This window comes from Capricornis sumatraensis, chromosome 22 (assembly GCF_032405125.1).
Source record: "Capricornis sumatraensis isolate serow.1 chromosome 22, serow.2, whole genome shotgun sequence".
Classification (NCBI taxonomy): Eukaryota; Metazoa; Chordata; class Mammalia; order Artiodactyla; family Bovidae; genus Capricornis; species Capricornis sumatraensis.
The window spans coordinates 12,537,000-12,562,862 of NC_091090.1; the positions used below are offsets into that span (position 1 = coordinate 12,537,000).

General features: G+C 53.6%; 4 protein-coding genes and 1 non-coding gene across 12 annotated transcripts in view; 3 read left to right on the forward strand and 2 right to left on the reverse strand.

The window, feature by feature from the left end:
* The first annotated feature begins 1,952 nt into the window (after window positions 1–1,952).
* Window positions 1,953–12,066, forward strand: KIFC1 (kinesin family member C1). Its single transcript, XM_068960856.1, has 11 exons — window positions 1,953–1,961; window positions 4,619–4,759; window positions 4,848–4,941; window positions 5,462–5,515; window positions 5,630–5,680; window positions 5,877–6,274; window positions 6,938–7,717; window positions 8,764–9,054; window positions 9,151–9,224; window positions 9,339–9,414; window positions 12,022–12,066. The coding sequence occupies exons 1-11, from the start codon at window positions 1,953–1,955 to the stop codon at window positions 12,064–12,066; spliced, it is 2,013 nt and encodes a 670-aa protein (XP_068816957.1).
* On the reverse strand, window positions 2,074–2,146 carry TRNAG-UCC (transfer RNA glycine (anticodon UCC)). Its single transcript has one exon. It is a non-coding gene; the product is annotated as a tRNA-Gly (tRNA).
* Window positions 12,067–13,302: 1,236 nt separating the features above from the next.
* PHF1 (PHD finger protein 1) lies at window positions 13,303–18,613 on the forward strand. Of its 6 annotated transcripts, XM_068994283.1 has the most exons (15): window positions 13,303–13,442; window positions 14,178–14,352; window positions 14,436–14,517; window positions 14,616–14,711; window positions 15,489–15,589; window positions 15,684–15,832; window positions 15,996–16,091; window positions 16,272–16,340; window positions 16,496–16,619; window positions 16,725–16,792; window positions 16,952–17,056; window positions 17,165–17,354; window positions 17,437–17,531; window positions 17,803–17,883; window positions 18,029–18,613. In XM_068994283.1, the coding sequence occupies exons 2-15, from the start codon at window positions 14,194–14,196 to the stop codon at window positions 18,315–18,317; spliced, it is 1,704 nt and encodes a 567-aa protein (XP_068850384.1). In that variant the 5' UTR covers window positions 13,303–13,442; window positions 14,178–14,193; the 3' UTR covers window positions 18,318–18,613. The 6 variants fall into 6 exon arrangements, 3 of the variants coding, with proteins under 3 accessions (XP_068850384.1, XP_068850382.1, XP_068850383.1); XR_011146538.1 differs by lacking the exon at window positions 18,029–18,613 and having other exon boundaries at window positions 17,176–17,354; window positions 17,803–17,878; XR_011146540.1 differs by lacking the exon at window positions 18,029–18,613 and having other exon boundaries at window positions 17,176–17,354; window positions 17,806–17,820.
* A 184-nt stretch (window positions 18,614–18,797) lies between these two features.
* Window positions 18,798–20,319, reverse strand: CUTA (cutA divalent cation tolerance homolog). 2 transcript variants are annotated; one of them, XM_068960889.1, is made up of 7 exons: window positions 20,237–20,309; window positions 20,102–20,153; window positions 19,640–19,848; window positions 19,434–19,493; window positions 19,280–19,325; window positions 19,103–19,152; window positions 18,798–18,986 (listed from the first exon to the last, which is right to left on the reverse strand). In XM_068960889.1, the coding sequence occupies exons 2-7, from the start codon at window positions 20,141–20,143 to the stop codon at window positions 18,860–18,862; spliced, it is 534 nt and encodes a 177-aa protein (XP_068816990.1). In that variant the 5' UTR covers window positions 20,144–20,153; window positions 20,237–20,309; the 3' UTR covers window positions 18,798–18,859. The 2 variants fall into 2 exon arrangements, with proteins under 2 accessions (XP_068816990.1, XP_068816991.1); XM_068960890.1 differs by lacking the exon at window positions 20,102–20,153 and having other exon boundaries at window positions 20,237–20,319.
* Window positions 20,320–22,455: 2,136 nt separating this feature from the next.
* Window positions 22,456–25,863, forward strand: part of SYNGAP1 (synaptic Ras GTPase activating protein 1) — a 28,245-nt gene continuing 24,837 nt past the window's right edge. For both annotated transcript variants that reach the window (XM_068960448.1, XM_068960449.1), the window contains exons 1-2: window positions 22,456–22,522; window positions 25,702–25,823. In XM_068960448.1, the coding sequence (XP_068816549.1) occupies window positions 22,456–22,522; window positions 25,702–25,823 (189 nt within the window). The remainder of the gene's footprint in view (window positions 22,523–25,701; window positions 25,824–25,863) is intronic.

The window sequence follows — 25,863 nt, forward strand, 5'->3', positions numbered from 1 at the left end:
CTTGAGTGGGTGAGGGGTGGGAGCAGACGTGCACATGGATAAGTTAGCAGTAGGGTGCCCACCTCCAAACCGGGAAGTGGTATAGGAGGGGTCAGTGAAAATCTGTTTTTATGTTATGGAAGGTGATATTATGGAAGGAGCTTATTGTGTAAAGTTGGGAGAAAATTAAATACTGTGCTCTTTGGAGTTGTCCTGAGTAAACAAACCTTTGAACACATTTTCTGAACCCACACAAATTCCAAGGAGGTAGGTCTTTCGGTGATCCACTATATTAGTGTAGGGAGAACAATGGGCATGGCTGATTAAGAAATTGAAAGTTTGACCTTGAAATACTGAAAAGAAAAATTTAATTTTCATACTACATTTAATTAAAAAATTAAAATCCGTATTCTTTGTGCAAAATTCTGCAAGTGGCAGCAAAAAGAGAATGCAACCTCTTTTTTTTCGTTTTTATTTGTATATGAGCCAGTAGTTTGAATCCCTGCTGGTGGACGGGCTTCCCTCATAGCTCAGTTGGTAAGAATCCACCTGCATTGCAGGAGACCCTGATTCGATTCCTGGTCAGGCAGATCCGCTGGAGAAGGGATAGGCTACCCACTCCAGTATTCTTGGGCTTCTGTTGTGGCTCAGCTGGTAAAGAATCTGCCTGCAATGCGAGAGACCTGGGTTAGATCCCTGGGTTGGGAAGATGCCCTGGAGAAGGGAAAGGCTACCCACTCTAGTATTCTGGCCTGGAGAATTCCATGGACTCTATAGTCCATGGGGTCGCAAAGAATCAGACACGACTGAGCCACTTTCACTTTCACTGCTAATGGCCATCTAATTTCATTCCTTTAAAACTGTATTGAGTCCTACCATATAGCAGACATTGTGGTAGGCACTCTGGTTCTGTAGCTGTAAACAGAACAGACATATTCTTGTGATGCTCACAGTCTAATGTAAAGAAAGATAATAAACCAATAAACTTAAAATTAAAAAAGAAACAGGAAATCAGATTGTTTCAGAGTTTTCCCTGAGCATCCGTGAACCTCTTTGTATCACAAGTAGTTCAACCTCACTTTCCTGAAGTTAAACTTAGCATTTCTTTAAAATTAGCCTTCACATACTCTTAGATCTCTTCGTGTTACTTCTCACAACTGCATGTGAATCAACAATATTTAAAAATGAGAAGTTTTACTGAAAAACAAGCACAGCTTTTCCTCCTGTGATCTTGGGAAGCAGGGCAGGCTTCTTGGAGTCGGCCAGACTCCGACTCCTTCATTGCCTGCTCTGCTCCCCAGCCCCATGCTACCTCTGCTTAGCCCTCAGACTCTTAGAATATCCCCTCGCAACTGAGTTCCTCGGGAATTAAGCTCTAATGCCCTAAGGCATCTTTGTATCTAATGAATTAACGTCTCTGTTTAGCTGTTAGAATGGTGAGAGCTGTTTACATTCTTGGGAAAATTGAGAAGACTGTTCATTTTCTGTAGAGCTTTCTTTTGTACCCCAGTTTGGAAAGGCTGCCCTGGAAAGTAAGCTATGGGCAGGCAGGGACTTTACATTGCTACTCTTGCCCCAGGGCCTAGAACAGCATCTGGTTCAGAGCACCATTCAACAAACCTAGTGGGACAGACCCATGATGAATGGATGGATGAGGGAATGATGCCATTCCTCTGCTGTGATGACCGTCATCTTCTATTTCCATTCATTCTTTGCACTGGACACGGTTCGCTTAAAAAAAAAAAACTTTAAAAATATGCCTTAGTTTATCTTTTTTTTGTATAATTGTATTTATTTGTTTATTTTTGGCCGTGCTGGGTCTTTGTTGCTGCTCGGGTTTTTTTCTAGTGGTGTGTGGGGGCTCTTATTGTGGTGGCTTCTCTTGTGGAGCTCGGGCTCTAGAGCGCAGGCTCAATAGCTGCGGCTCATGGGCTCAGTTGCTCCGCAGCTTGTGAGAGCCTGCCAGACCAGGGATGGAACCTGTGTCCCCCACACTGGCAGGTGGGCTCTTCACCACTGAGCCCCCAGGGAAGCCCCTAAACCTTTTTAATTTCTTTACTCTTTGGCTGCACTGTGCAGTGTGCAGCATTGTAGTTCCCTGACCAGGGATCGAACCTGAGCCCCCTGCAGTGGAAGCACAGAGTCTTAACCACTGGACCACCAGGGAAATCCACAGTTCACTTTCTCAGTACAAATTGAATCATACTGTTCTGACTAAAAATGTCAGAGGCCTCTTGCTTTCAGTAGACCCCAGACTCCATGCTGGCATCCCAGCTGCTGCAGTCTTTCCCTCCTGCCTCTGCCCTCCTCTGCCCACTTTCTCTGCACATCCCTGTGTTCAGCTGAAAAGAATAATCCGTCATTCTTTGCACATCCCTCTCCTTTCTGCCTGGAATGCTCCTCCTTGGCCCAAGCCCATCAAGCCAACTCTTTCTCATCCTCAAGGCTCAGCCTAAAAATACTTTGTAGGATTGTGTCTAACGCTCTCCCCATCTAAACTGGATGCCAACTCCCTCCTTCAGGATCCTTTTCTGATAGCACTCAGTAAGATTTAATCATCTCTATGTTTTACTTGCCTACCGTCCTGTGGCCATCCTGAGGACAGGGACCACGCCTGTTACTCCAGAATCCAGATCATTTCCTGGCATGTAATAGGCATTTTAATATCAATAACCTCAGATATGCAGATGACACCATCCTTATGGCAGAAAGTGAAGAGGAACTCAAAAGCCTCTTGATGAACGTGAAAGAGGAGAGTGAAAAAGTTGGCTTAAAGCTCAGCATTCAGAAAACGAAGATCATGGCATCCACTCCCATCACTTCATGGGAAATAGATGGAGAAACAGTGTCAGACTTTATTTTTGGGGGTCCAAAATCACTGCAGATGGTGACTGCAGCCAGGAAATTAAAAGACGCTTACTCCTTGGAAGAAAAGTTATGACCAACCTAGATAGCATATTCAAAAGCAGAGACATTACTTTGCCAACAAAGGTCCGCCTAGTCAAGGCTATGGTTTTTCTAGTGGTCATGTATGGATGCGAGAGTTGGACTGTGAAGAAAGCTGAGTGCCAAAGAATTGATGCTTTTGAATTCTGGTGTTGGGGAAGACTCCTGAGAGTCCCTTGGACTGCAAGGAGATCCAACCAGTCCATTCTGAAGGAGATCAGTCCTGGGTGTTCTTTGGAAAGAATGATGCTAAAGCTGAAACTGCAGTACTTCGGCCACCTCATGCGAAGAGTTGACTCATTGGAAAAGACTCTGATGCTGGGAGGGATTGGGGGCAGGAGGAGAAGGGGATGACAGAGGATGAGATGGCTGGATGGCATCACCGACCCGATGGACGTGAGTTTGAGTGAACTCTGGGAGTTGGTGATAGACAGGGAGGCCTGGCGTGCTGTGATTCATGGGGTCACAAAGAGTCGGACACGACTGAGCTACTGAACTGAACTGAATAGGCATTTTGTAAATATTGAATGAATGAAGTAAACTGAAGGGCAGAGAGAAACTGGCCTTGGAATTAATAGTTATCCATAGTGAAAATCAGAAATTGATCTATCCGTGGTGCTTTCCTGAGGGGGGATAAGAAGAGGGTGACCATGTGTCCCAGTTTGCATGGGAGTGACCTGGTTTTAGCATTGAGAGTCCTGTGTCCCAAGAAACACGCCAGTCCTTGGCAAACCCGGGTGGTTGGTCTCCCAAGGCAGGAGTAAGCAGAGGTTGGACGCGATCCAGACCCTGAGCTGGGCTGCTCAGAGGAGAGGCTCTTCCGTTCCCTTACCCCCACTGCATCCCTGCCCTTGGTGCTCTCCAAACTGGTCATGCTGCTGCTTTCTTATCTTCCCCTTGCCAGTCAGCCTACTTCCACCTCATTATTATTATTTATAATAATGTCTTTCGTATATTTTTTTACATGCCTGATCAGAAATTGTATCTGACTCTCCATGCATGCAGGGCCCAAACCTAAACTCCATGGCGTGGCATCAATGCCCTACAAGACTGTGGTGTCCAGTGGTTAAAAACACAGCCTCCAGAACCAGACTGTCTAGCTTCTAACCCCAGCTCTGCCTTTTATTCATCAATGACCTTAGAGCAGCTCTTTTACTTCCCAGAGCCTGCCTTCCCTCATCTCCAAGATGGGGCTAATAATAGCACCTCCTGGGTGGGCTGCTGGGAGGTTTAAGTCAGTTGATACAGATAAAACGTTTGAAAGTGTTCCTAATAAATGTTACCTACTCCTCCCACCCAGCCTTCAGCCTGGTCTCTTTTCTAAGTCACTCCCTTGTTTATGATTGTCAGCTCTCACTAAAAGAGTTTATCGGTTTCTCAGCCATGCCATGTGCAGGCCGTTTTTGCCTTCCAAAAGGAGGGTTTCTTTGCTGCTTGTTTAGGTCCTCCCCTTGAAGTTAGATGAAGTCCAGCATGTGTCTGTCTGTCCTGTCCCTTAGGGACTGTGTCATGTCCCACCTCCCTCCATGGTTTCTGGCTGGCACCTCATCTGAGAGCCCCAGCGTGTGGCCCCAGGGGTAGTGAGTTAATGCTTGTTGGAGATGATGTTGACAGTCAGGCTTGGGGGCCATAAAGGGGAACTTCTGGGACATTGGGCCTCAGGGTGTGGTCTGAAGGGCCTCTCTCTTCCCAGCAGAGGTCCCCGTTGTTGGAAGTGAAGGGGAACATAGAGCCGAAGAGACCCCTAGCCAAGGCTGCTTCCCGGCTGCCTCTCTCGGGACGCAGGCTGAAGAGGGGGCCCGACCAGATGGAGGAAGCCTTGGAGCCGGAAAAGGTGAGCTGGGTTTGGAGATCCATGGACGTGTGTGTGAAACCATCACGGACGGAGCTGTGGACCCCACCCGACCCTTGTCTTTCCCCAGAAAAGAACACGAGGCCTGGGCACCAGAGTGAGCACGACCCACCCCAGAGCAGCAGCCCTCAGCTCCGCGCCACAGACGCAAGGCCAGACCGCAGGTGGGCTCCAGGGCTGGAGAGAGAGCTGGCCCACAGCTCTCTTCAGCTCACGTCTGTCTTTGTCTTTTCTTTCAATCCTAGCTGACTTTGAATAGGTAACACGCTCCACTGGTTTCAAAGTCCCAAAGGCACAGGAGTTCTTATGCAGTGAGAAGCCTCCCTCCTGCCTCTGTTCCCCAGCCACCCAGCGCCCTCCCTGGGGGCAGCTGCGAGTCCTTCCAGGGGTGTTCTGTGGGTCTGCAAGCAGATATGGGCGTGCTCCCCAGTGTGTTTTACACACATACTTGCATACTTCACACATCGTTCGCCACCCCCCGCCCTGCTCTTTTCCCTTGTCTTGGTCCAACTTGTTTCTTGGCATGTTGGTCCTAGGAAGAATATCTTTAGGAGTTGGTCAGATTTAGAGGAAGAGGAAGGTTATCTTATTTCTAATCTTCTGAAGAAGCAGCTCCTCTGTCTTTGGACACACTCCCAGGCCTGCGAGTCATGACTGCTTTTCCTCTCCCCTGTCTCCCAACAGTGCCCAAAGCTCCCAGGAAGCCAGCACCCCGATGTTCCACGGCTGTTGCCCCAGGTAATAATAGTGTCTGAGAGCCAGGGCTGAGAAGGGGTTGGGGTGAAGGGAGGCGGGTAGAGGTGGAGGGACCTTGGTGTTATCGCCCCTGATGCCACCTTCCTGGTTCTCTAGTGCTAAAGACTCAGAAGCCAGGTCCTGTTGTTCCCGCCCAGAAGCCTGGAAGTAGGTGACAAATAAGATCTTGGGTGAGAGGCTGGGCTGGGGAGAGGAGGTGGTGAGTGCCACAGAAGTCCTTTTGGTCCTTTCCCTGCCTGAAGGAGGAGACGGAGCCTCAGGTGTGGAGGCCCTAAGGCGAGGAGGGAGGAGGGAGACAGAGCTAGGGCTGCCCTGACCTTTGTCTTCTCTGTGTCCATCTTAGCGACTGCCGCACCTCCCATGGTGGGAGGGAAGAAACCCAAACGTCCGGCCTGGGACTTAAAGGGGCAGTTATGTGACCTCAACGCAGAGCTGAAATGCTGCCGTGAGAGGAAGCAGGTGCTGGACCAGGAGAACCAGCAGCTGCGGGACCAGCTCCAGGAGGCCCAGCAACAGGCCTTGGCCCTGGGGGCAGAGCGCAGGTCCCTGGAAGAGGAGCTGACCAGGGTGCGGGCCCAGGCTGAGCAGGGCCAGCGGGAGCTGGGGAACCTGAGTGCCCGTGTCCTGGAGCTGGAAGAGCGGCTGGGCACGCAAGAGGGGTTAGTGCAAGAGCTCCAGAAGGAACAGCTGAGATTGCAGGAGGAGCGCACGGGACTGGCTGCCCGGCTGGGAGAGCAGGAGGTGAGGGCTGGCTTCTCCTCTAACGCCACCCTTCTCTCTAGGTAGCCCAGAAGTCGCCTGGGGCTTTGAAGTCCTGAGTGCCTCTGTCCAGCAGCACCGTCCCCCACCCTGCTCCCTGCTCGTCCCCGCTCTGCGCACTTCTGACTGTCTTGCTTCCTGCCCCACTTCAACCCATTCTGACTGTTTCTATAACCCTCCCTTCTCCCATCTGCGTCTCTTCTACGTCTCCACCTCTTGTTTCTGTCCATCTTCACTGATAAAGGTCCCCGTGCATTCTCTCTCCTGCTTATCATCCATTTGGCTCCTTGGTGAGCACCAACTAGAATGAGTTACTTGCAGTCTCTCAAATGACTCGATTCTCAATTCAGGGCGTTTGGCATGTGCACATCCCTCTTTGTGGAATATTCTATCTGTACCCCATCCTTTCTTGGTTTACTCCCACGCTTTGGGGTGTCAGCCTAGATATCCTCTTCCTTGTGCCCTTTCTGGTGCTCCGTGTACTCCTTATTCTAATACTACGATTAACATTCACTTATCTCTTCTTTACCAGACTCTGAAGTCCTTGGGGTCAGGGGCCAGCCCACCTCCCACCCCCAGTCCCATTATGACTTCTTACTCTTGGTTGCTGGGTCTCACCATCCATGTCTGTTCTGTTCTGGACAGAGGAGGCTGCAGACCTCAGAAGCTTCTCTGTCGGACAGCCAGGAAGAGGTGGCGTCTCTGCGCCAGGAGGCTGCAGCCCGGGAAGCCGTACTGGCTGAGCGGGAAGACCGTCTCCACGGGCTCGAGATGGAGCGCCGGAGATTACACAACCAACTGCAGGAACTCAAAGGCAACATCCGTGTGTTCTGCCGGGTCCGCCCCGTCCTTCCAGGGGAGTCCACCCCATCCCCTGGCTTCCTCCAGTTTCCCTCTGGCCCCTGTGGACCCTCTGATCCTCCAACCCGCCTCAGCCTCTCCCGGTCTGATGAGCGGCGTGGGACCCTGAGTGGGGCGCCAGCTGGCCCTACCCGCCATGACTTCTCCTTTGACCGAGTGTTCCCACCAGGGAGTGGACAGGATGAAGTGTTTGAGGAGATTTCCATGCTTGTCCAGTCAGCCCTGGATGGCTATCCAGTGTGCATCTTTGCTTATGGCCAGACAGGCAGTGGCAAGACCTTCACCATGGAGGGTGGGCCTGGGGGAGACCCCCAGATGGAGGGGCTGATCCCTCGGGCCCTGCGACACCTCTTTGCTGTGGCCCAGGAGCTAAGTGGCCAGGGCTGGACCTACAGCTTTGTGGCAAGTTACGTAGAGATCTACAATGAGACTGTCCGAGACCTGCTGGCCACTGGGACCCGGAAGGGCCAGGGGGGTGAGTGTGAGATTCGCCGGGCAGGGCCAGGCAGCGAGGAGCTCACTGTCACCAACGCGCGCTACGTTCCGGTCTCCTGTGAGAGGGAGGTAAGCGCTGAGGGCCACTAGGCCTGGCCATGGGGTTGGAGGGCTGGGGTGCAGGCAGAGTGACGCAGGACGGAGGTTGGGGGAGCGGGCCAGGATGAGGAAGGGCGAGTGGCGACGGTAGATCAGATGTTCAGCTTTGGCTGGCGGGCTGTGAGGTGCGTCCACCTTCACGGAACCAAGGCATGGAGAGCAGTGGTGCGCCTCCTAAGGCAGGTGACCCTGGGCCCCACACAGCGACCTCAGGCTCATCTCCGCCCATGCTGCTTGTTTGGTTCATGACATCCCTGCCGGCCTCCGGGCTTTTCCTCAGCCTGCTCATCATACCCTTGGATCGGGGCTTTGTACCTCCTCTCTCCATTGCCTGACATGGTCTTACCTTCCTTTCCCAGCAGGGCTGGATTGCTCCCTCACCACCTTAAAGATTTTAAGGTGTTGAGGCCATCCCTGACAATCTTTTTTTTTTTTAAACTTTTGGCTGCACTGCATGACTTATGGGATCTCAGTTCCCCAACCAGGGATTGAACCTGTGCCCTGGCAGTGAAAGCGCCAAGTCCTAACCACTCGACGGTCAGGAAATTACTGCTGGTTATCCTTTCTAAAATTGCAACCCTCACCATCACACACTGCTTTTCTATTTTTAATTCCTTGATACTCTCAGATATACTGTGTATTTTAATTATTTAGTCTTTTGCTGACTAGAAAAAAGCACCAAGAAGGCAGGTGCTGGGTCTTGCTTATTGCCATATCTGACCTGTTGGTTCCCAAGTGGTTCGGTGGGTAAAGAATCTGCCTGCAGTGCAGAAGACATAGGAGACGGGGGTTTGCCCTTGGGTTGGGAAGATCCCCTGGAGGAGGGCACGGCAACCCACTCCAGTGTTCTTGCCTGGAGAATCCCATGGACAGAGGAGCCTGGTGGGCTACAGTCCACAGGTTGCAAAGGGTCAGACTTGACTGAAGCGACTGAGCATGCAGGCATGCATGCATGCCTGACCTGGCTACGTGCTCACCACTGCCTGACTGCACCTCTTGCTGCGCCCTATCCCCAGGTGGAGGCCCTGCTCCATCTAGCCCGCCAGAACCGGGCTGTGGCCCGCACAGCCCAGAATGAGCGCTCGTCGCGTAGTCACAGTGTGTTCCAGCTGCAGATCTCTGGGGAGCATGCTGGCCGAGGCCTGCAGTGTACGGCCCCCCTCAGCCTGGTGGACTTGGCTGGGAGTGAGCGGCTAGACCCTGGCTTAGCACTCGGCCCTGGGGAGCGGGAACGCCTTCGGGAAACGCAGGCCATTAACAGCAGCCTGTCCACGCTGGGGCTGGTCATCATGGCCTTGAGCAACAAGGTAGGAATGGGGGTGGGGGCAGGTGGGCCCTGGGAAGCAGCTGGTGCTGGCTGTCCCCAGCCCTGTCCTAACCGCCTGTCCCTCTCCACCCTGCAGGAGTCCCACGTGCCTTACCGGAACAGTAAGCTCACCTACCTGCTGCAGAACTCTCTGGGTGGCAGTGCCAAGATGTGAGCAGAAGGGGAGGGCTGGGAGCCACCATGTCAGGGTCAGGGTAGGGGCAGCGATGTAGTGGAGACCTGGACACTGATTCTGGGGTTTGCCCCGCTCTCCTCTGTCCACAGGCTCATGTTTGTGAACATTTCTCCCCTAGAAGAGAACGTCTCCGAGTCCCTCAACTCCCTACGCTTCGCCTCCAAGGTGCGGTCACTAGCAGCCCGGTCCCCGTCAGGCTTCCTGCTGACTGTAGGCATCTGCACCCTGGTCCTTGGGGCCAGCGGCACGTGCATCCTGAAAGGATGTATATTTGCCAGGCATTTAACTATTGACTTCTGGGGGGATTGAATTAAGTTTTTAAAACTAGGTGGTTGAAAGGTCAGAACTATGTAGAAAGCTGTATACAAGTGAGATTTAGCCTCCACCACATCCTCCCCCCGTCCTAGTAGTTGTTCTCATGTTTTATCCTTTTACTTCTCCTCTCGGTGTTTCTTTTGCAAATACAAGCAATATGCATGGAATTTCCCTCTTTTTTACAGAAGACATCTCTTCCCCTCTCATGTATTATATGTTGTCCTGCCTTTTTTTTTTTTTTTGATTGACAAGACAGCCCTAAGGATGGGGTGGTGGCCAGGGAGAGTAGGGGGAAAAGAAAAAAATCAGACAGCCCTAGTATGATTCCCCACCAGCACAGAGATCATCCCATTATTTTTACATTTGCCTAGGACTCCACTGTGTGGATGCACCAAAGTTTATCCACCAGTTCCCTCTACTGGACACTTGGATTCTTTCCACCCTTTTACTATTACACACAAGGCTATGTTGACTAACCTTGTACATATCATTCTATATTTGCTTGGTTACATCTAACTATCCAGAGAGAGATTCTTTGAAATGGAATTCCTGGATCAAAGACATACAGGTTTTTCAGGCTATTCCAAAGACACAGCGTGAATTCAGGCTCCAGTCCCCACAAGGGTCAGCTGTGTTCAGGCTATGAATTCTCTAAGAAACTAAGCTCCCTCTACAAGAGTTAAGTCAGGAAGTTTCTTTACAGACTGCCTTGGAGAGTAATACATTCCTCTGATAACTCATTTTCCTGAGGATACAGCCTTGAGATGCTTTCTGGCTTTGCTCAGGGCCTCGGATTGCAGGTGTTCTTGTGCACTCTTGCTGCTGTGGAAGTAATCAGCCACCTTAGCGGCCTGCCGTGGTCTTCTACTTTAATCAGGATTTCCCTTGCTACCTTACAAGTTCAATTAAAGTTCTACCAACATCATTAATACCCCAAAACATGAACTCTTTGATCCTCTAATACCCAGTTTATGTTAAATTTCCCCTGACTGTCTCAAATGCCTTTTATACATTAGGATGTGTTCCATTTGGGATCAAAGCAAGGACCACCCTTTTAATTTCATTGACATGGTCTTTTGAGTTTCTTTTAATCTGTAATAATCTCACCCCCACATTTTTTGTTGAAGTGGGGTGGTTTGTCCTATAGAACATATCATATTTTAGATTTTGGCTGTTTCCTCTTTCCTCCACAATTTTTGTTTTCTTCTAATTAGGTTTGGAGGCTTGATTTGAATCAGATTCTAATTTCTTGGCAAGAAAATGGTATGATACATTTTATTGCATCATATCAGGAGGCACCTAGTATTGAGTTGTTCCATTTTTTCCCCCTCCCCCTAGTTGTTTCACCTTTAATGATACAAAAATTGATCATTGCATCTGGGTATTGTCAGCCCAATCTGTCCATTTAAAAACTCCCTTCAACTTTCTCCCCTAATGATTTTATCAGCGACGCTATCTAGATCTATTGTTTGTTGTTGTTTAGTCACTAAGTCATGTCCAACTCTGTAGTCCATCCGGCTCCTCTGTCCATGGGATTTTCCGGACAAGAATATTGAAGTGGGTTGCCATGTCCTTCTCCAGGGGATCTTCCCAATTCAGTGATCGACCCCACCTGTCCTGCATTGGCAGGCAGTTCTTTGCCACTGAGCCACCGTGGGAGCCCCAGATCTATTATTCAGTTCAGTTCAGTCGCTCAGTCGTGTCCGACTCTTTGCGACCCCATGAATTGCAGCACGTCAGGCCTCTGTGATTTTCTAATTTTCTCAGCTGTTCTACATTTATTAATCACAATTCTTGAGAACTGTCCCTTGTCATCTATTTGGTTATTCTGAAATTCAATCCATATAGGTAAGATGGGATAAATGCTATATTCTTCATCAATTTTCACTATAAGTTGGTATCCTGGCAACTTCCAAAGGTGACCAGTGAGTTTTTATCCAGGAGGTAACATCTTGTACTTTTGGTATATGTCGTTTGAAGTCATTATTCTTTCTGATGCTCAAATTGCCCGCCTTTGGTCAGTGGAAGCTCCAACTTGGCTCCTGTGCCCTTTAGACAAGTTCCCAGTAGTCCTTTCTCCAGATTCATCTTGTACATTTCCTGCCCTAGACTGAAGATCATTAATTTTCTAAGGAGCTTTGGTTCCTACGTTTATGATGACGTGTTATCTAGCTTATTGAGCACTAGTGGTAGGAGGGCTTTGGGGGTGTCTAGAAGTGCCTTTCTCTGCTCCTGTGAGGGGCTTCTGTCCCTTCTCTGGCCTTTCCTCCTCTTCCAGATCTAGTGTGGACAGTGGGCGCGGGAGAGCTGAGACCAGCCTGAACCTGCTTTCAGAGCCCTTATTTCAGGACTCTGGAGGGCAGCCCTAACACTGAGGGTTCAGAGGTGATTTGGGGAAAACTTTTGGTTGCTCTGAAAATTTTTTTATCCTGTTTTGTCTAAATCCCCTGCCTGCAGGTGAACCAGTGTGTTATTGGCACAGCCCAGGCCAACAAGAAATGAAGATGGATCTAGATTGTGTGTGTGTATGTGTGAGACACACGGGGCGGGGGGGGGGGGGGGGTAGTGGGCGCTAATACCTGGGCCTATCAAATAAAGAAGAGAATTTGTTGTTGTTTTTAAATAAAGGTTTTATTAGCGGTTGTCCAATAAGGGGGGAGCTGTGGCTCTTCCATTCTGCCAAACGTCTGTGTCTCACGGGGACAAGGCTTCGGCTTTTCTAACGGGTCACTCCAGAGTCAGGGTGGCCCCCGCGCTGCTCCCGTCCCTATCCACGTCCGGGGGGTTGTGCGCACCAGGCGTCCAGTCACTAGTTCCGCTTCCTCCGGCACAGGCCACCCTCGCCCGGGGCAGGAACTCTGGAGTGCGGAAAGGTGGGAGTCCGGGGCGGGGCCGCCGCGTCCGCCCACAAGCTGCGGGCTCTCTCCTCCCGCTCTTTTTCTTCCCTTTCGAACCGCCGGGGCTAGCTCCGCCCGCCGCCATTGGCTGGCTCTCGGCGGCGTCACCGCCTCGGTCCGAGCTCTCCTAGTCGGTGCACCCGCCTCGGCCGCGCGGGGCGGGGCGCATGGGCTAACTCCCTCGCGCCAAGCGCCGAGGGCCGCCGCCCCGTCAGAGGGCTGGGTCTTCCCAGGTGCCGCGCGCGCGGGAGGGGTCGCGCGTGCGCAGAGGCGCGGCGACAGTGGGCGGGGCGGGGGCATCTAACTCCGGGGGGGCGGGGCCGGGGCAAAGGCGGGAGGAGGCGGAGCCCGCGGGGCGGGGGCGGGGGCGGGGCGGGGGCCATGGGACGGGTGAATGGAGGGCGGGGTCGTGAACTAGAGCGCGGGGCGGGGCCCGGAGTGACCCTGCGGGGCCGGGGGCAGTTAACGGATGTGGCGCGGGGCGGCGGCCCGGCCGGCGGCCTAGCGGGGGATTCCCTCCTGCCCCGAGGGCAGGCCTCTCTCCGGAGGAAGGGGCTGCGGGGATTCCCTCTCCCGCCGGGTCCGCGAGCCCGCCCGCCCCATCCACGGAGACGCTCCCACTCGCTCCGCGCCCTCCAGGCCCGCTGGCGGTGAGGGAGGTGGGGTGAGGAGGTGCCCGCCCCCCCGGCTCCTCCTTCCCCCCGCCCTCCCCTCCCTCCACCCTCCCCCCGAGCCGGTTTGTCCCTCCCCTCCCCTCCCCTCCCCTCCTTCCCCCCGCCGCCTCCTCCTGCCGCTGCCGCTGCTTTGGCTGCTGCGTCATACGCCCCAGAGCCGCCGGGACGGAGGGGCTGGGCCTGGGGACCCCCCGGTCTCTGCCTGCACGCCCCCCCGACGCCCAGCCGTGCCCTCCCCGCGCGAGGGTTTCACCTCAGTCTCCCACGTCTGCCTCTGCCCGGCTCCCGGCGGCCCCAGCTGTCACTGGTAAGGAGGCGGCGGGAGGCGCCCGTGGGGGGGCAGGGAGCCGGGGGTCGGCGCGCAGGGCGCGGGCGGGAGAGCCGCGCCGCCCGGGCGGCGGGTCGGGCTGGGCCGACTCAAGTCCCCTCTCCGACTCGCCGTCCTGGGGAGAAGAGACCCGGACTGGGACACGCCCCCCTCCCGGGGCACTCAGGGAAGTTCTCTAACCCGGGGGCAGGGAGACCCGAATTTGAGGGTGACCTAACATAACCTAGCACCAAGATGATTGTTCTGAATGAGACACGGGGGCCCCGGAGGCAGCCTTTTCCACTCGAAAACATCTCCAGAAAAAGCTCCCAAAACACGTCTCTGGGAAACAGAACCCCAATTGTAATACCTCTATAAACAGCGGTAGAAGGTGACAGTAGAAACTGAGTGGCAACCTTTGCCTCTGCAACCATCCTTTCTGCTAAAATCTCAAGGCCGGGATACAACGTCCCAGGGGAGCTCTGGCAGCTGGGAAACTAGAGAACTAGGTTGGTGGGGTGGGGGGACAGTGGGGAGAAGAGAACCAGTGGTGACTGTTGGGAGAGCTGGAGTCAGGAAGGCCCAAGGGGTGCCCAGGGGTTTCCTACCCAGGTGTCTCAGGGAAATGGGGGCTGGGCACACCTGCTCAAGTCTTTGACAGAAAAACAGGCAAAGAAAATGGGGGCTAGTTCCTCAATATTGGTAACTTTCTCCTACCGTCTCACTTCTGACTAGGCCCCCCCAGGATGCAATGGCACAGCCCCCCCGGCTGAGCCGCTCTGGTGCCCCCCCACTTTGGGACCCAGCTTCTCCTGCTCCCACCTCAGGCCCCCGGCCTCGACTTTGGGAGGGTCAAGATGTGCTGGCCAGATGGACGGATGGGCTGCTATACTTGGGGACCATCAAAAAGGTATGACCTCTGACCTGTCACCTTTTCGCATTCCCCTTATCTAGTCTGATTCCTGTTCCATCTTCTGTGCTCACCCATTCCAGGTGGACAGTGCTCGGGAGGTGTGTTTGGTTCAATTTGAGGATGATTCCCAGTTCCTGGTTCTATGGAAAGACATTAGCCCTGGTGAGAAGCCTGAGAATGGATCCAATGGAAAACAAGCCTGGCATGGGGGACAGAAAGGGGCTGGAGGACAGGCCCTCTGACACTCTGTTCTCTCACAGCGGCCCTCCCTGGGGAGGAACTCCTCTGCTGTGTATGTCGCTCTGAGACTGTGGTCCCTGGGAACCGACTGGTCAGCTGTGAGAAGTGTCGCCATGGTGGGTGAGAGGGCAGGACACCTGAATGGTCTAGCTTGCCCTAGGTCTGCCAGGGTGCTTCTGATCCTTCTCTCCAGCACTGGTCCTTATACTGTCTGTCCTGGTCTGATTCCCCAAGCCACTGCTCTGGGCAGTCTCCACAAGCGTGTAACCTCACTCCCTGCCAGCACAGGGAGGGGCGGCCTTGGGATGGGATGTATGAGCTCTGCGGGCAGAGGGTGTGAGTGAGCAAAAGTCTCTCAGTTGTGTCTGACTCTTTGCTACCCCATGAAAAGTACAGTCCATGGAATTCTCCAGGCCAGGATACTAGAGTGGGTAGTCTTTCCCTTTTCTAGGGAATCTTCCCCACCCAGGGATCAAACCCAGGTTCCCCACATTGCAGGCGGAATTTTTACTAGCTGAGCCACAAGGGAAGCCCAAGAATACTGGAGTGTGTAGCCTATCCCTTCTCCAGGGGATCTTCCTGACCCAGGAATCGAACCAGGGTCTCCTGCATTGCAGGTGTTCTTTACCAACTGAGCTATCAAGGAAGCCCCAAATGCAGGCAGAGGGTAGTTCCAGTACGGCTTTTTCTAACCATTTGACCTTGGGCAAGTCCCTAAACTTCTAAGAATCACAGCTGCCTCACCTGCTTTTAAAATAAAGATAATACACCCACCTTAGCAGGACCATGGTCAAGAACAAAATGAGATGGGGTTAAGACTCTTGTCCCAATACCTAGTGCACACAGGTACGCAATGCAATAAGTGGTCTACTGTCAATATTCTCATTATTCAGCTTATCACCAGGACTGCCACGTTCCAAGGGCCCCAGCCCCTGGAGAGGGAGAGGGCGCATCCTGGGTCTGCCGCCAGTGCGTCTTTGCCATCGCCACCAAGGTAAGGGCCCCTCCCTGTGGGACCTCCAACCCTCAGCCTCTCCTGAACCCTTCCTTCCTCCACCCCTGAGGCCACCTGTCTGTTCCACCTGCAGAGGGGGGGTGCGCTGAAGAAGGGCCCCTACGCCCGGGCCATGCTGGGCATGAAGCTCTCCCTGCCGTATGGACTGAAGGGGTTGGACTGGGACGCTGGGCATCTGAGCAACCGCCAGCAGAGCTACTGTTACTGTGGTGGCCCTGGGGAGTGAGTAGTGAGGGGCGGGGGGCTAGGGAACAAGTGATGGGGGTGGGAACAAAGGAGAATGGCAGGGTGGCATGAGTGCTGAAGGTGGGGGAGAGTGGTGAGCAGGGTTTGGAGCAGTTAAGGAGGGTGTGTCTGGGGGGTCACTGGTCCCGTTTCGCTTCAGGTGGAACCTGAAGATGCTGCAGTGCCGGAGCTGCCTGCAGTGGTTCCACGAGGCCTGCACCCAGTGTCTGAGCAAGCCCCTCCTTTACGGGGACAGGTGAGCCTGGGCAGACCCTCCAGGAGCTCTGCCCCCCATCCCAGACCAGGTGTCTTCCTGAGCTCTGAAGCCTTGCCTACCGGCTAGCCCCATCCTTGCTCGGAACACCCCCACCCCACCCCCGTGGGCAGGTGTAGTTTCCTGTAAAAGGTGTATTCTCTCCCTCTTGCCTACGTCCAGGTTCTATGAGTTTGAGTGCTGTGTGTGTCGGGGGGGCCCTGAGAAGGTCCGGAGGCTACAGCTTCGCTGGTGAGCTGGATATGGGGCACGATCTCAGCATCACTCCTCTCTCGGCACCCTCAGTTTCTCACTTTACAGGCCCCAGCCCCCTACTTGGGGGACACCCCTGCCTGCCCCCGGCTTTTGCAATGCTTCACCACCTTGACAAGCCAGTGTTTCTCCAGGGTCGATGTGGCGCATCTTGTCCTCTACCACCTCAGTGTTTGCTGTAAGAAAAAGTACTTTGATTTTGACCGTGAGATCCTCCCCTTCACCTCTGAGAATTGGGACAGTTTGCTCCTTGGAGAGGTAAGGGGTGGTGAACCTCTCGGGGTCAGGGTGGCGAGGGAGATGTGGAAAAATGGGCGAGGGAATCACTGCTCTCCTGACCCCATTTCTTATCCTCTCCCCCAGCTCTCAGAAACCCCCAAGGGAGAACGGTCTTCAAAGCTCCTCTCTGCTCTCAACAGCCACAAGGACCGGTGAGTTGGAGGGAGGCTCAGGAGGAGATGGAGACGTGGAGACGCAGCCTGAGAGGGAGGGGCTGCAGCTCACCTGGCAGATGCCCTCTGAGGACTGACAGCATAGGAGGGTCCCTTTTCTCCAGCACTGACCCTGTATCATTTCTCTCCTCATCCCAGTTTCATTTCAGGGAGGGAGATTAAGAAGAGGAAATGCTTGTTTGGTCTCCATGCTCGGATCCCTCCCCCTGTGGAGCCCCCTCCTGGAGACGGAGCCCCCACCAGGTCACTGGTCCAGGGGGGATGGGGAAGTTCTCAGGGTGTATGTATGGAAACAGGGAGGTCTTTGGGGTGTCCGGGAGGGGGCTGGGGGGATAAGGAGGCCTCTTACAGCTTCCCTTCAGGGCAGGGCCCTGGGGGAGGGGTCTCACGTCCCCTGGGGAAGCGCCGGAGGCCGGAGCCAGAGCCCCTGAGGAGGAGGCAGAAGGGGAAAATGGAGGAGCTGGGGCCACCCTCAGCAGTGCGCAACCAGCCCGAGCCCCAGGAGCAGAGGGAGCGGGCTCGTCTGCAAAGGGCACTGCAGGTACAGGGGCAGGGGCACCCGTGGGCAAATGGTGGTGTGGGAAGGAATCAAGGATGATCTCTCAGTCCTTTGCTCCTTCTAGGCCTCAGTGTCTCCACCACCCTCCAGCCCTAACCAGAGTTACCAGGGCAGCAGCGGCTACAACTTCAGGCCCACAGATGCCCGCTGCCTGCCCAGGTCAGTGCATCTCCTCCCTCCAACCAGACACACTCCCTTGGAACCTCTCTTCCAGTTGCCCACAATCTTCTGGATTTCCTCACCCGAATTTCTTTTCCCTCTCCCCTTTGGCTGCCCACTTCTTTACCTAGAGACTTCGAGAACCAGGGTCTGCTCTCCAGTATTCTAGGGACAGGTTCCTTGAGGATAGTGTTTGCGCTCTGCCCTTCCCAGGGGGAGAGGGTCCTATTCCCCTGCTTTGGGTCCTGACTTTCTTCCTTCCCAACCCCAGCAGTCCCATCCGGATGTTCGCTTCCTTCCACCCCTCTGCCAGCACCGCAGGGGCCTCTGGGGATGGTGAGCCCCCAGACAGGTGAGATTCTACTCCTTTGCCTGTGATGCCTCTGGCCTCTTCACTTTGTGGTCCCTTAAACGTTGTTGTTCCTCTGACCCACACGGCCTCCATTTCTGGTCAGTCTTTATCTCCATCTGGACTGACAGTTGCTTTCTCTACCTAGGTCACCCCTGGAACTTCACATTGGTTTCCCCACAGACCTCCCTAAAAGTGCCCCCCACTCGATGACTGCCTCATCTTCCTCAGTCCCAGCCCCCTCCCCAGGTGTTCCCAGACGCTCAGCACCCCCTTCTCCCCTGTGCCGTAGTTTGTCTCCTGGGGCTGGGGGTGGAGTCCGAGGTGGGGTCGGCTACCTGTCCCGTGGGGATCCCGTCCGGGTCCTTGCTCGGAGAGTGCGGCCTGATGGCTCTGTGCAGTACCTGGTTGAGTGGGGAGGTGGGGGCATCTTCTGAACAGCCTGCCTCTGCCCAACTGCCCATTGACACACACCGGCACTTTCATACCCTGACCTCTGACCTCACCTACAGCTGGGATGTACCTGGGGCACTAGCGGGGTATGTCCCCCTACTGTCCAGGCTGGAATCCAGGTTGGGGGTTGGGGAAGAGGCTCGCTCTCCTCTACTCCCTTCACGGTTCCTGACCCTTCCCCCCAACCATTCCCTCATTTCCTTTGATGTTATTTTGTTACAGCTTTTTAAATATTTTTAAAAATTATTTAACCCCTGGGGACGGAGACTGAGGAGGGGAGGAGAACAGATCCTGGGCTCTGTATCATTGAAATAAAGATAAATAAACAAACTTAGCAGCCCTGAATCATTCCAAAAAACGAGAAGGGACTAGAATCACTTCTGATCTTCCCAACCAAATTCACTTTTTGACAAGGAAAAAGTAAAATGGAAGAGAGAGCTAAAAATGGGATTTATTAAGAGTCCAGTCATCACAAGGTAGGAGTGTTGAAATTTATGAGGAAAACCATGGCAAGAACAAAGGTTCATCACAGCGGGGCTGTGCTGGAGTCAGGAGCCGACTCTGTCACCTGGCGCACCCACTGCAGGTACGGGGGGTTCCCCTGCTCCACAGGTAATGCAATCACCTCGGCCACTTCATAAGGGTGCACAGACCTGTGGAAACGATAGGGGAGCAAAGACTTACCCAAAGGAGTCCGTCCCCTCAGACTGCCCAGGAAGGCTCACCCCACAGTTTACACCCTCACCTCTACCCACATCAAAGTTCTCACCGAACAAAATCCGTCAGAGCTGGAACCAAGGAACTTTGGGTTTTGATCATCTGAGGGGTGAAGACAAACATGGTTGAATCAGGGGGTGAACTTGATTCCAGGATCTGGGATGAGGGATAGGGGTCAAAGTAAATAGTCAGGGAATTAAGTTTTTGTCGGGTAAGAAACATTTCTCACCATCAGCACTTCACTGTCCTCTTCAATTTCTCCTTTCCACTCATAGCTGAAAAGGTAAGGAAGAGAGTGTTGCGAGGGCAAAGATTTCCCTCAAGGTAAGACTGCCAGTCAGTTCTTTGAGTTAGGTTAACCCTCCAACCCCTAATTGACTCACATAGATGTAATCTGAGGGACAAGGTTGACGCAGGCTGCGAGGCGCTTCTCCACCATAGCCCTGAAGGTGAAGAGAGAGCACCTTTTAAAGGCCCCATGACCCGGATTTTTGCACTGGCAGCCCAGAGACAGGCAGGCAGCAGCGGGAGGCGCTCCCCCATCTCTCCCTTCATAAGCACCTTTCCTCGCTTCACAATGAAGTCCCACCTGGCGATCTCCTTGGCGACCTTCTCGTTGGGGCAGGTGACAAAGGCCGCAGAGACCGAGCCGGGGACATAGGCGGAGCCCGAGGCCGACGAGGGCTGGGCCGGGGGACTTCCTGAAGCCATGGACAGCAGGGCTCGGGGTAGCAACAGAAGGCGAGAGGCTGCAGGCAGCAGTGTCGGCATCCAAAACAGCGACAGGAGCAGAGCGGCCTAAGAGCAGGGGGTGGATTCGGCGTCTCATAAACACCCCAGCAAACTGCACCCCGGGAACACTTCGCTTGCATAAACAGGACCGCCCTCTTCTGCATCCCGAAGAAAAACATTACTGAAACCAAGAGAAGCTTGGAAAATTTAAGGCAAAGACTCGGTTTTCACTCTCTCCTCGGAGGCCAACCTCTGGGTTTTGCGGTACGGGTCATGGGGGAAGCTTCGAGGACCGGAAGGGGCGGGGCCGATCACTCACCCCTCCGCCGAGCAGGAATGCGGGAGCCCGCCCCCGCCTCATGCAGCCTATGCTGGCAGAGGAGGGTTGAATATCAGAGACCACACGTTACGCGGAGAAAGAACCCCAAAGCCAAGAAGAGCAGCCTCTTCTTACCTGGGCAGCAGCCACGTGATAAGAAAACAGCGCAGACCACGTGACAGTAGAAGCCGGACTACCCTAACCTCCAAAGCCAGCCAATCCTCGCTCCCACGTGGCCCGGTTTGTCCCGCCTCCGGGGGGCGGGAGGGGCGAAGAAGGATCCAACCAATCAACACCCGGATCTGCAGACGTGCACGGAAATGGAGCGCCCGTTTCCGTGTAAACCGGAAACGGCCAATTGCAGGCTGAGGAGAGCCGCAGCGGCGTTCCACTGTCACGTGAGGGGGCGGGTCCCCTCAGGCAGCGGTACCTCAATGAACTACGCGAAGAGACCAATCGCGGGGCCGCCCCGCAGGCCACATGATGAGAGCCCTGGCGCTGGGAAAGGGGGGCTGGAGACCCCGCAGAGTCGATGCGTCAGGTTATGGAGTGGGGGCTCATCCTTAAACCCCGGAATGTGCCTAGTAACAGCCCTGTTCCTGAGGCCTTAAGAAATGACAGGGTCTTAGGAGATTGAACCTCAGGGCCGGAGGGTGAAGAGAGCGCCCCCTGCCATTTTGGTTAGGACTGACAGATTGTTAAGAGTTGGGGAATGCACAAGTATAATCTGAGAAACCAACTGTCTCTGGTTATAGGGGGAAGTGATTAGGCAGGCAGGGCATGGCAAGACCACGGCTAGGTGGAAAGATGCATTTTTAAAAGAACGGATTAAGACCCTGTAAGTGGGATAGACAGGGATTAAAATGGAGCGCCTCAGCCTTAACTGAAGCCCCAAAACTGCAGACAGACTTGTGAATCGATAGAGAAGGTGGGGGAGAGGAGGGCTGCAGGTTGGGGGTATGAAGAAGACACCAGGAAGTAGTGATGGTCCTTTTATCCCTTACCCCCTTCCTATTTCACTCTCTGGGTCTGGTCTACATCTCAGCCTTGGGTCTCCTTCCCTTAACCCATCCCCCTAGGAGCCAGGACCTGCCCTACATAACCTCCCTGGGGCCCAAGCACATCCTGTGACCCAAAAATGGAGGGGCCAATGAGAGGAGAAATAGGTGGGAGGAGGCAGGGAGAAAAAGGCTTTGCCACTTTCCCTACCTAGTGTTCCCCCTCCTTCCTGGGTCTGGGGTCTCTGGTCTGCTGGGTGGGTACAACTGGGCATTTCCCAGGCTGAGTTCTCTCATACCACTCTGGGGTTGGCGGTCTCCCTGAGATCTCTGTCTCTGGAGTTTGTCTCTGAGGGATCTCTATGGGGTCTTTTGGTATTTGTATCTTTTTTAGGACTGCGTGTCCTTGTTTCTTGTTTGCAGGGGGAGGTTTCTGGGTCTGCAATCACCCTCTCTCTGAGGTATTAAAAATTCTTTTTTATGTGTTTGGGGTCTCTGAGTTCATCTCTGGGCTAGTAGAGTGTCTTTTTTGCCCACCCCCTAACCAAGGTCTGGAGTTTCTGTGTCTGAGTTATCAGCCTCTGAGTCTGCAGTTTCTTTTCTCTGAGATCTAAGTCTGGGGTCTCTGATATCTCTCAGTGGGTCTGAGTTCTCAAAGACCTAATTTCATGTCTGGATTCTTTCTGAATCTGGTCTCATCTTTTCCTTTGAGTCTAGGTCTTAGATCTCAGTCCCTGAAATCACTGTTTAAGTCTGGTGTCTTTAAGATTTCTGTAGCTATGAAGAACCTTTTTGAGACTGAATGCTCAGATTTTGACCTTTGACCCATCTTGGGGTGGGGGTGGTCTGGGATCTGTTTTCTGAGATTGGGGCCTCTTTTCCTCTAGACTTAGGGTTTGTGCCTCAAATTATCCCCTGCACCACCCCCCCAACCCCAGGTGGCAAGGTATCTTTATGTGTCTGGAGCCTCCCCATATCAGGGTCTGGGGTCTGCATCCTTAGAACCGCTCTTTTTCTGTAGGGAGAGTTTTTGAGTCGGGGTCTCTCCCTCCCTGGCTCTCACTGAGTAGGGGTGGGGGCTGCAGGGACTCTCTCTCCTCCTCCTCCTGCTCTCCTCTCGCTCGCTCCCCCGCCCCCCTCTCTCTCTCTCTCTCTCCCTCTCCCGGCTGCCGCTGCTGCCGTTGGCTCCTCTTCTCCTCCTCCTCCTCTCTCTCCTCCTCTCTGCCTCTCTCTGCTCCTCTCTCCTCCTCTCTCCTCCTCCTCCTCCACCTCCTCCTCCTTCTCCCCCTCTCTCTCCCCCTCTTTCTCTCTTCTCTTTCTCCCCCGGCCCCCCCCGCCCCCTCCCCCCCAGGCCTGATGAGCAGGTCTCGCGCCTCCATCCATCGGGGGAGCATCCCCGCGATGTCCTATGCCCCCTTCAGAGGTACGGTGGTGAGGGGTGGGGGGAGGACCAGTTGGGGGAGAGAAGGGGGGAGGGGAGGGGAGGGGGGGCTGGGCAGAGCTGGGGCCAGGGAGGGGAGCAGCTGAAATGGAAAGAGAGAGGAGGACTCGGAAGGCAGGGATGGGAGCAATGGGGAAGGAGGGATTGGAGGATAGGGGTAAATAGGGACCGGAGGGGCCAAGAAACAGGCCTTGAAGGGGGCTGAGGGGGAAATGATGAAGGGAAAAGAGATCGCCAGAGAAGGTGGGAAGATAGAAGGGTAGGGTTGGGGGACGAGCTGCAGAAATAATTTGGAGGTGGGAACTGAGAGATGAGGAAAATATCAAGGAAACAGAAGGACAGAGTCTTAGGAGAGGGGCTAGGAGGGGAAAATGAAGAAAATTAAAACATAGGGGTAAAAAAAGCAGCCAAGAAGATGAGGGGTAGGATTTGGTGGGGTCTCAGAGTATGGTAGGGGGTAAAAAAGACAGGAGATGGAGGGAGAGGAGAGGGGGCCAGATGGAGAGAGAGGGAGGCAGTGGGGGGGGGGGGTGCGGGGAATGGAGGGTCCAGATGGAGGGAAGAGAGGAGAGAGAATGGGGAATGGGTTTGGGGGAGGAGAGACCAGGGCAGGGGGAGGGCCAAATTAAGTATGTGTTTATTGAGGGGGAGGGGGGCAATACAAGTAAAACTGAGTGCTGGGAGTAGGGGGCAGATTAAGACCCTGCCCCAGACTCAGGCCCTCATTAAGGCCCTTGAGCACTGAAACCTAATCCCTGGGGGTTTATCCACTTCCTTCACTTCACCACTTTCACCCCTCCCCCACCTCCAGTCTTTATTTCCATTCCCCCTCCCTCTGGTGTCCACCACCTATATCTTTCCCCACATACGGTGTCCGTTCCTTATATGAGTCCCCCTTGTGTCCTTCCCCTGTATCAGTGCCTGCTCTGGTGTCCCTTCTCTCTCCCTCTCTTCCACCTGGTAGTCCTTTATATCTCTACCACCTCTTCACCCTCTCCTCCTTGGCCCCCTCGTCTTAGTCTCCCTGTTATGTCCCCCTCACTTCCTTTGGGCCCTTCTGGTGTGTTCCCTTGTCCCTAAAGATTTACCATCATCTCTGACTCTTCCTCTCTTAGATCCATTCCTGTTATTTCTTCTCCACCCCATCCCTTCTTCCCCACCTCATTCCCTATCTTATCACCACAAGTCTGTGCCTACTTACTTTCCCCTAAGACCCCATCTCTTATCACCCATTCTTCTTGTCTCCTCTCCTTCATGGGCTGTTGGAGATTTGGGGAGCAAAGACACCAGTTTTGACAGTTGGAACAGGACCTACAAGAGATCCCCATCTGAGCCCCATGGAATTGTTCATCCTAGTAAATCTTTCCTCTTTCTTAACTGTGTCTGTTTGTCTCTTGCATCTGCCTCCCAGAATCATCCTACATCCAGGCAATGTTTGTGTATGTGTGCATTTCCAGAGTTGCTCCTAAGCGAAGTTCCCCGTGTCCTTCCCCCCTCCTAGGAGGAGGGTGTCCCCTGAAGTCTAACTGTCTTCCCTGTGGCTGTTGTCTGACCCAGTCCCTCCTATAATGATGATGTGAATCAACAGATGTCCCCTCTGGGAGTCCTCAGGGTCTGACTGCAGTGGGCATGTTTCCTGCAGTATCTGCAGTCTCAGAGCCTAGGTTTTGGTGATCTCTTTATCTAAAAGGTATGTCTCTGAGGTGGCACTGACACAGAGTTTGAAGAGTATTGGGGCTTTTGCATACCTGTGTTCAGGGAGTTCACCTCTTGTCTCTGACCTGCAGATTGGGTAAATTTGAACCATGTTTATAGACAGAAAGGGGCTAGATTTTTTAATACTCTGCTACTCATAGCTTTTAGTTGGAATGAAGTTCACTGGCCAGTTCTTTTCCTGCAATATTCCCATGATTAATTATCCTGGAAAGGTAAGGGGATTTGATCTTTTTTCCTCTAAACTCTCTGTCACCCTCATTCCTTAAGCTTATTTTCTATCACGCTGATGTCATCAATTTGATTTCTCTCTGACTTCTATAGGGCCTGCCCACATGTCCCCGTGATGGTGTGCAGCACTGGGGTTTAAAGGAGGGGCACTTTGCATGCACAGGGGTGTGGAAGGACAGCAGAATCGGGAGGGGCGGCCCTTCGTCTACTGTAGTAGATCCTTAGCCTACTACTTTTGGAAGTTTTGTCCCCGTCCCCAGCCTCGATGTCCCAGGCCTGGATCTTTCATTCTGCCCTCCCCTCTTCCTTCCTCAGGCTTCTCACGGTGCCTTAGGGAGGTTCCTACTTGAGGAGTTGGCTTCCATCCTGTCCATGGAGACTGGGGAGGTGGGATAGGGGGACAGTATTGAATCTTTGACCTCTGGGCATGGAGTAGGAGAAGAGATCAACTCAATATACATGCAAACAAGGGCATATTTCCTGCCTCCTCAGTCCCCAACCCCTCCACAGCCAGATACCAACAAGACCCATCCTTCCTCTCCCACCAGCAGAAGCAGCTCTTTCCCTGAAGGATAAGCACGGCTGGACTGGGGAGGAGGGAGTGAAGGAAAACAGAGAGGCAGGAGAGGAGGCCCTCTCAGGTTTCTGACCCTGGAAACAAGTCAGCTCCTCACTCCCTATCTTTTCTAGACATTTAGCTTTTAGTCTCATGACCCAAATGTTCCTACATCTTCATCCTTCTTCCCACAGCTCTGTAGGCTTCCTTACTCTTTCGCAGATGGGTGGGGCCACCTTCCAAATCCTTGTCTTCTGCAGCTATCTGGTTGCTCTCCCTCTTCCCAGAGACACTTGCCACCAACCTCGCTGTATTTTTCTTCTGCCAGTTTTGCTGGACCCTCAGCCTTTTAATTTTTCAGAGGTGGATGGAGAGCTCCTTCCCCTTTCTCTGCCTCCAAACTCATACTCTCTCTGTCAGGATATCATTCCCCTCTGAACCACTCCTCTGTATTTCTTCTGCCAAGTCTACTGAGCCTCTCAGTTCCCACTGCCCCAGCCAGAGAAGCTTATCTTCTGTTCCTCTATAGTTTCCAGGGGCCTCACCCCCTTCTATGATCTCCTCAAGGTGGGTGGGGGCCCCTTGTTCCCCTTTATGGACTCTTCTGTCCCCTGAATGCATAGAGCTTCCCTTACGGTTTCTGTGTATCTCTGCCCCCTAGATGTACGGGGACCCCCTATGCACCGAACCCAATACGTTCACTCCCCGTATGATCGTCCTGGTTGGAACCCTCGGTTCTGCATCATCTCGGGGAACCAGCTTCTCATGCTGGATGAGGACGAGGTGAGCAGGCTGGGAAGGCTGGGAAGAGACCTCTGGGTAG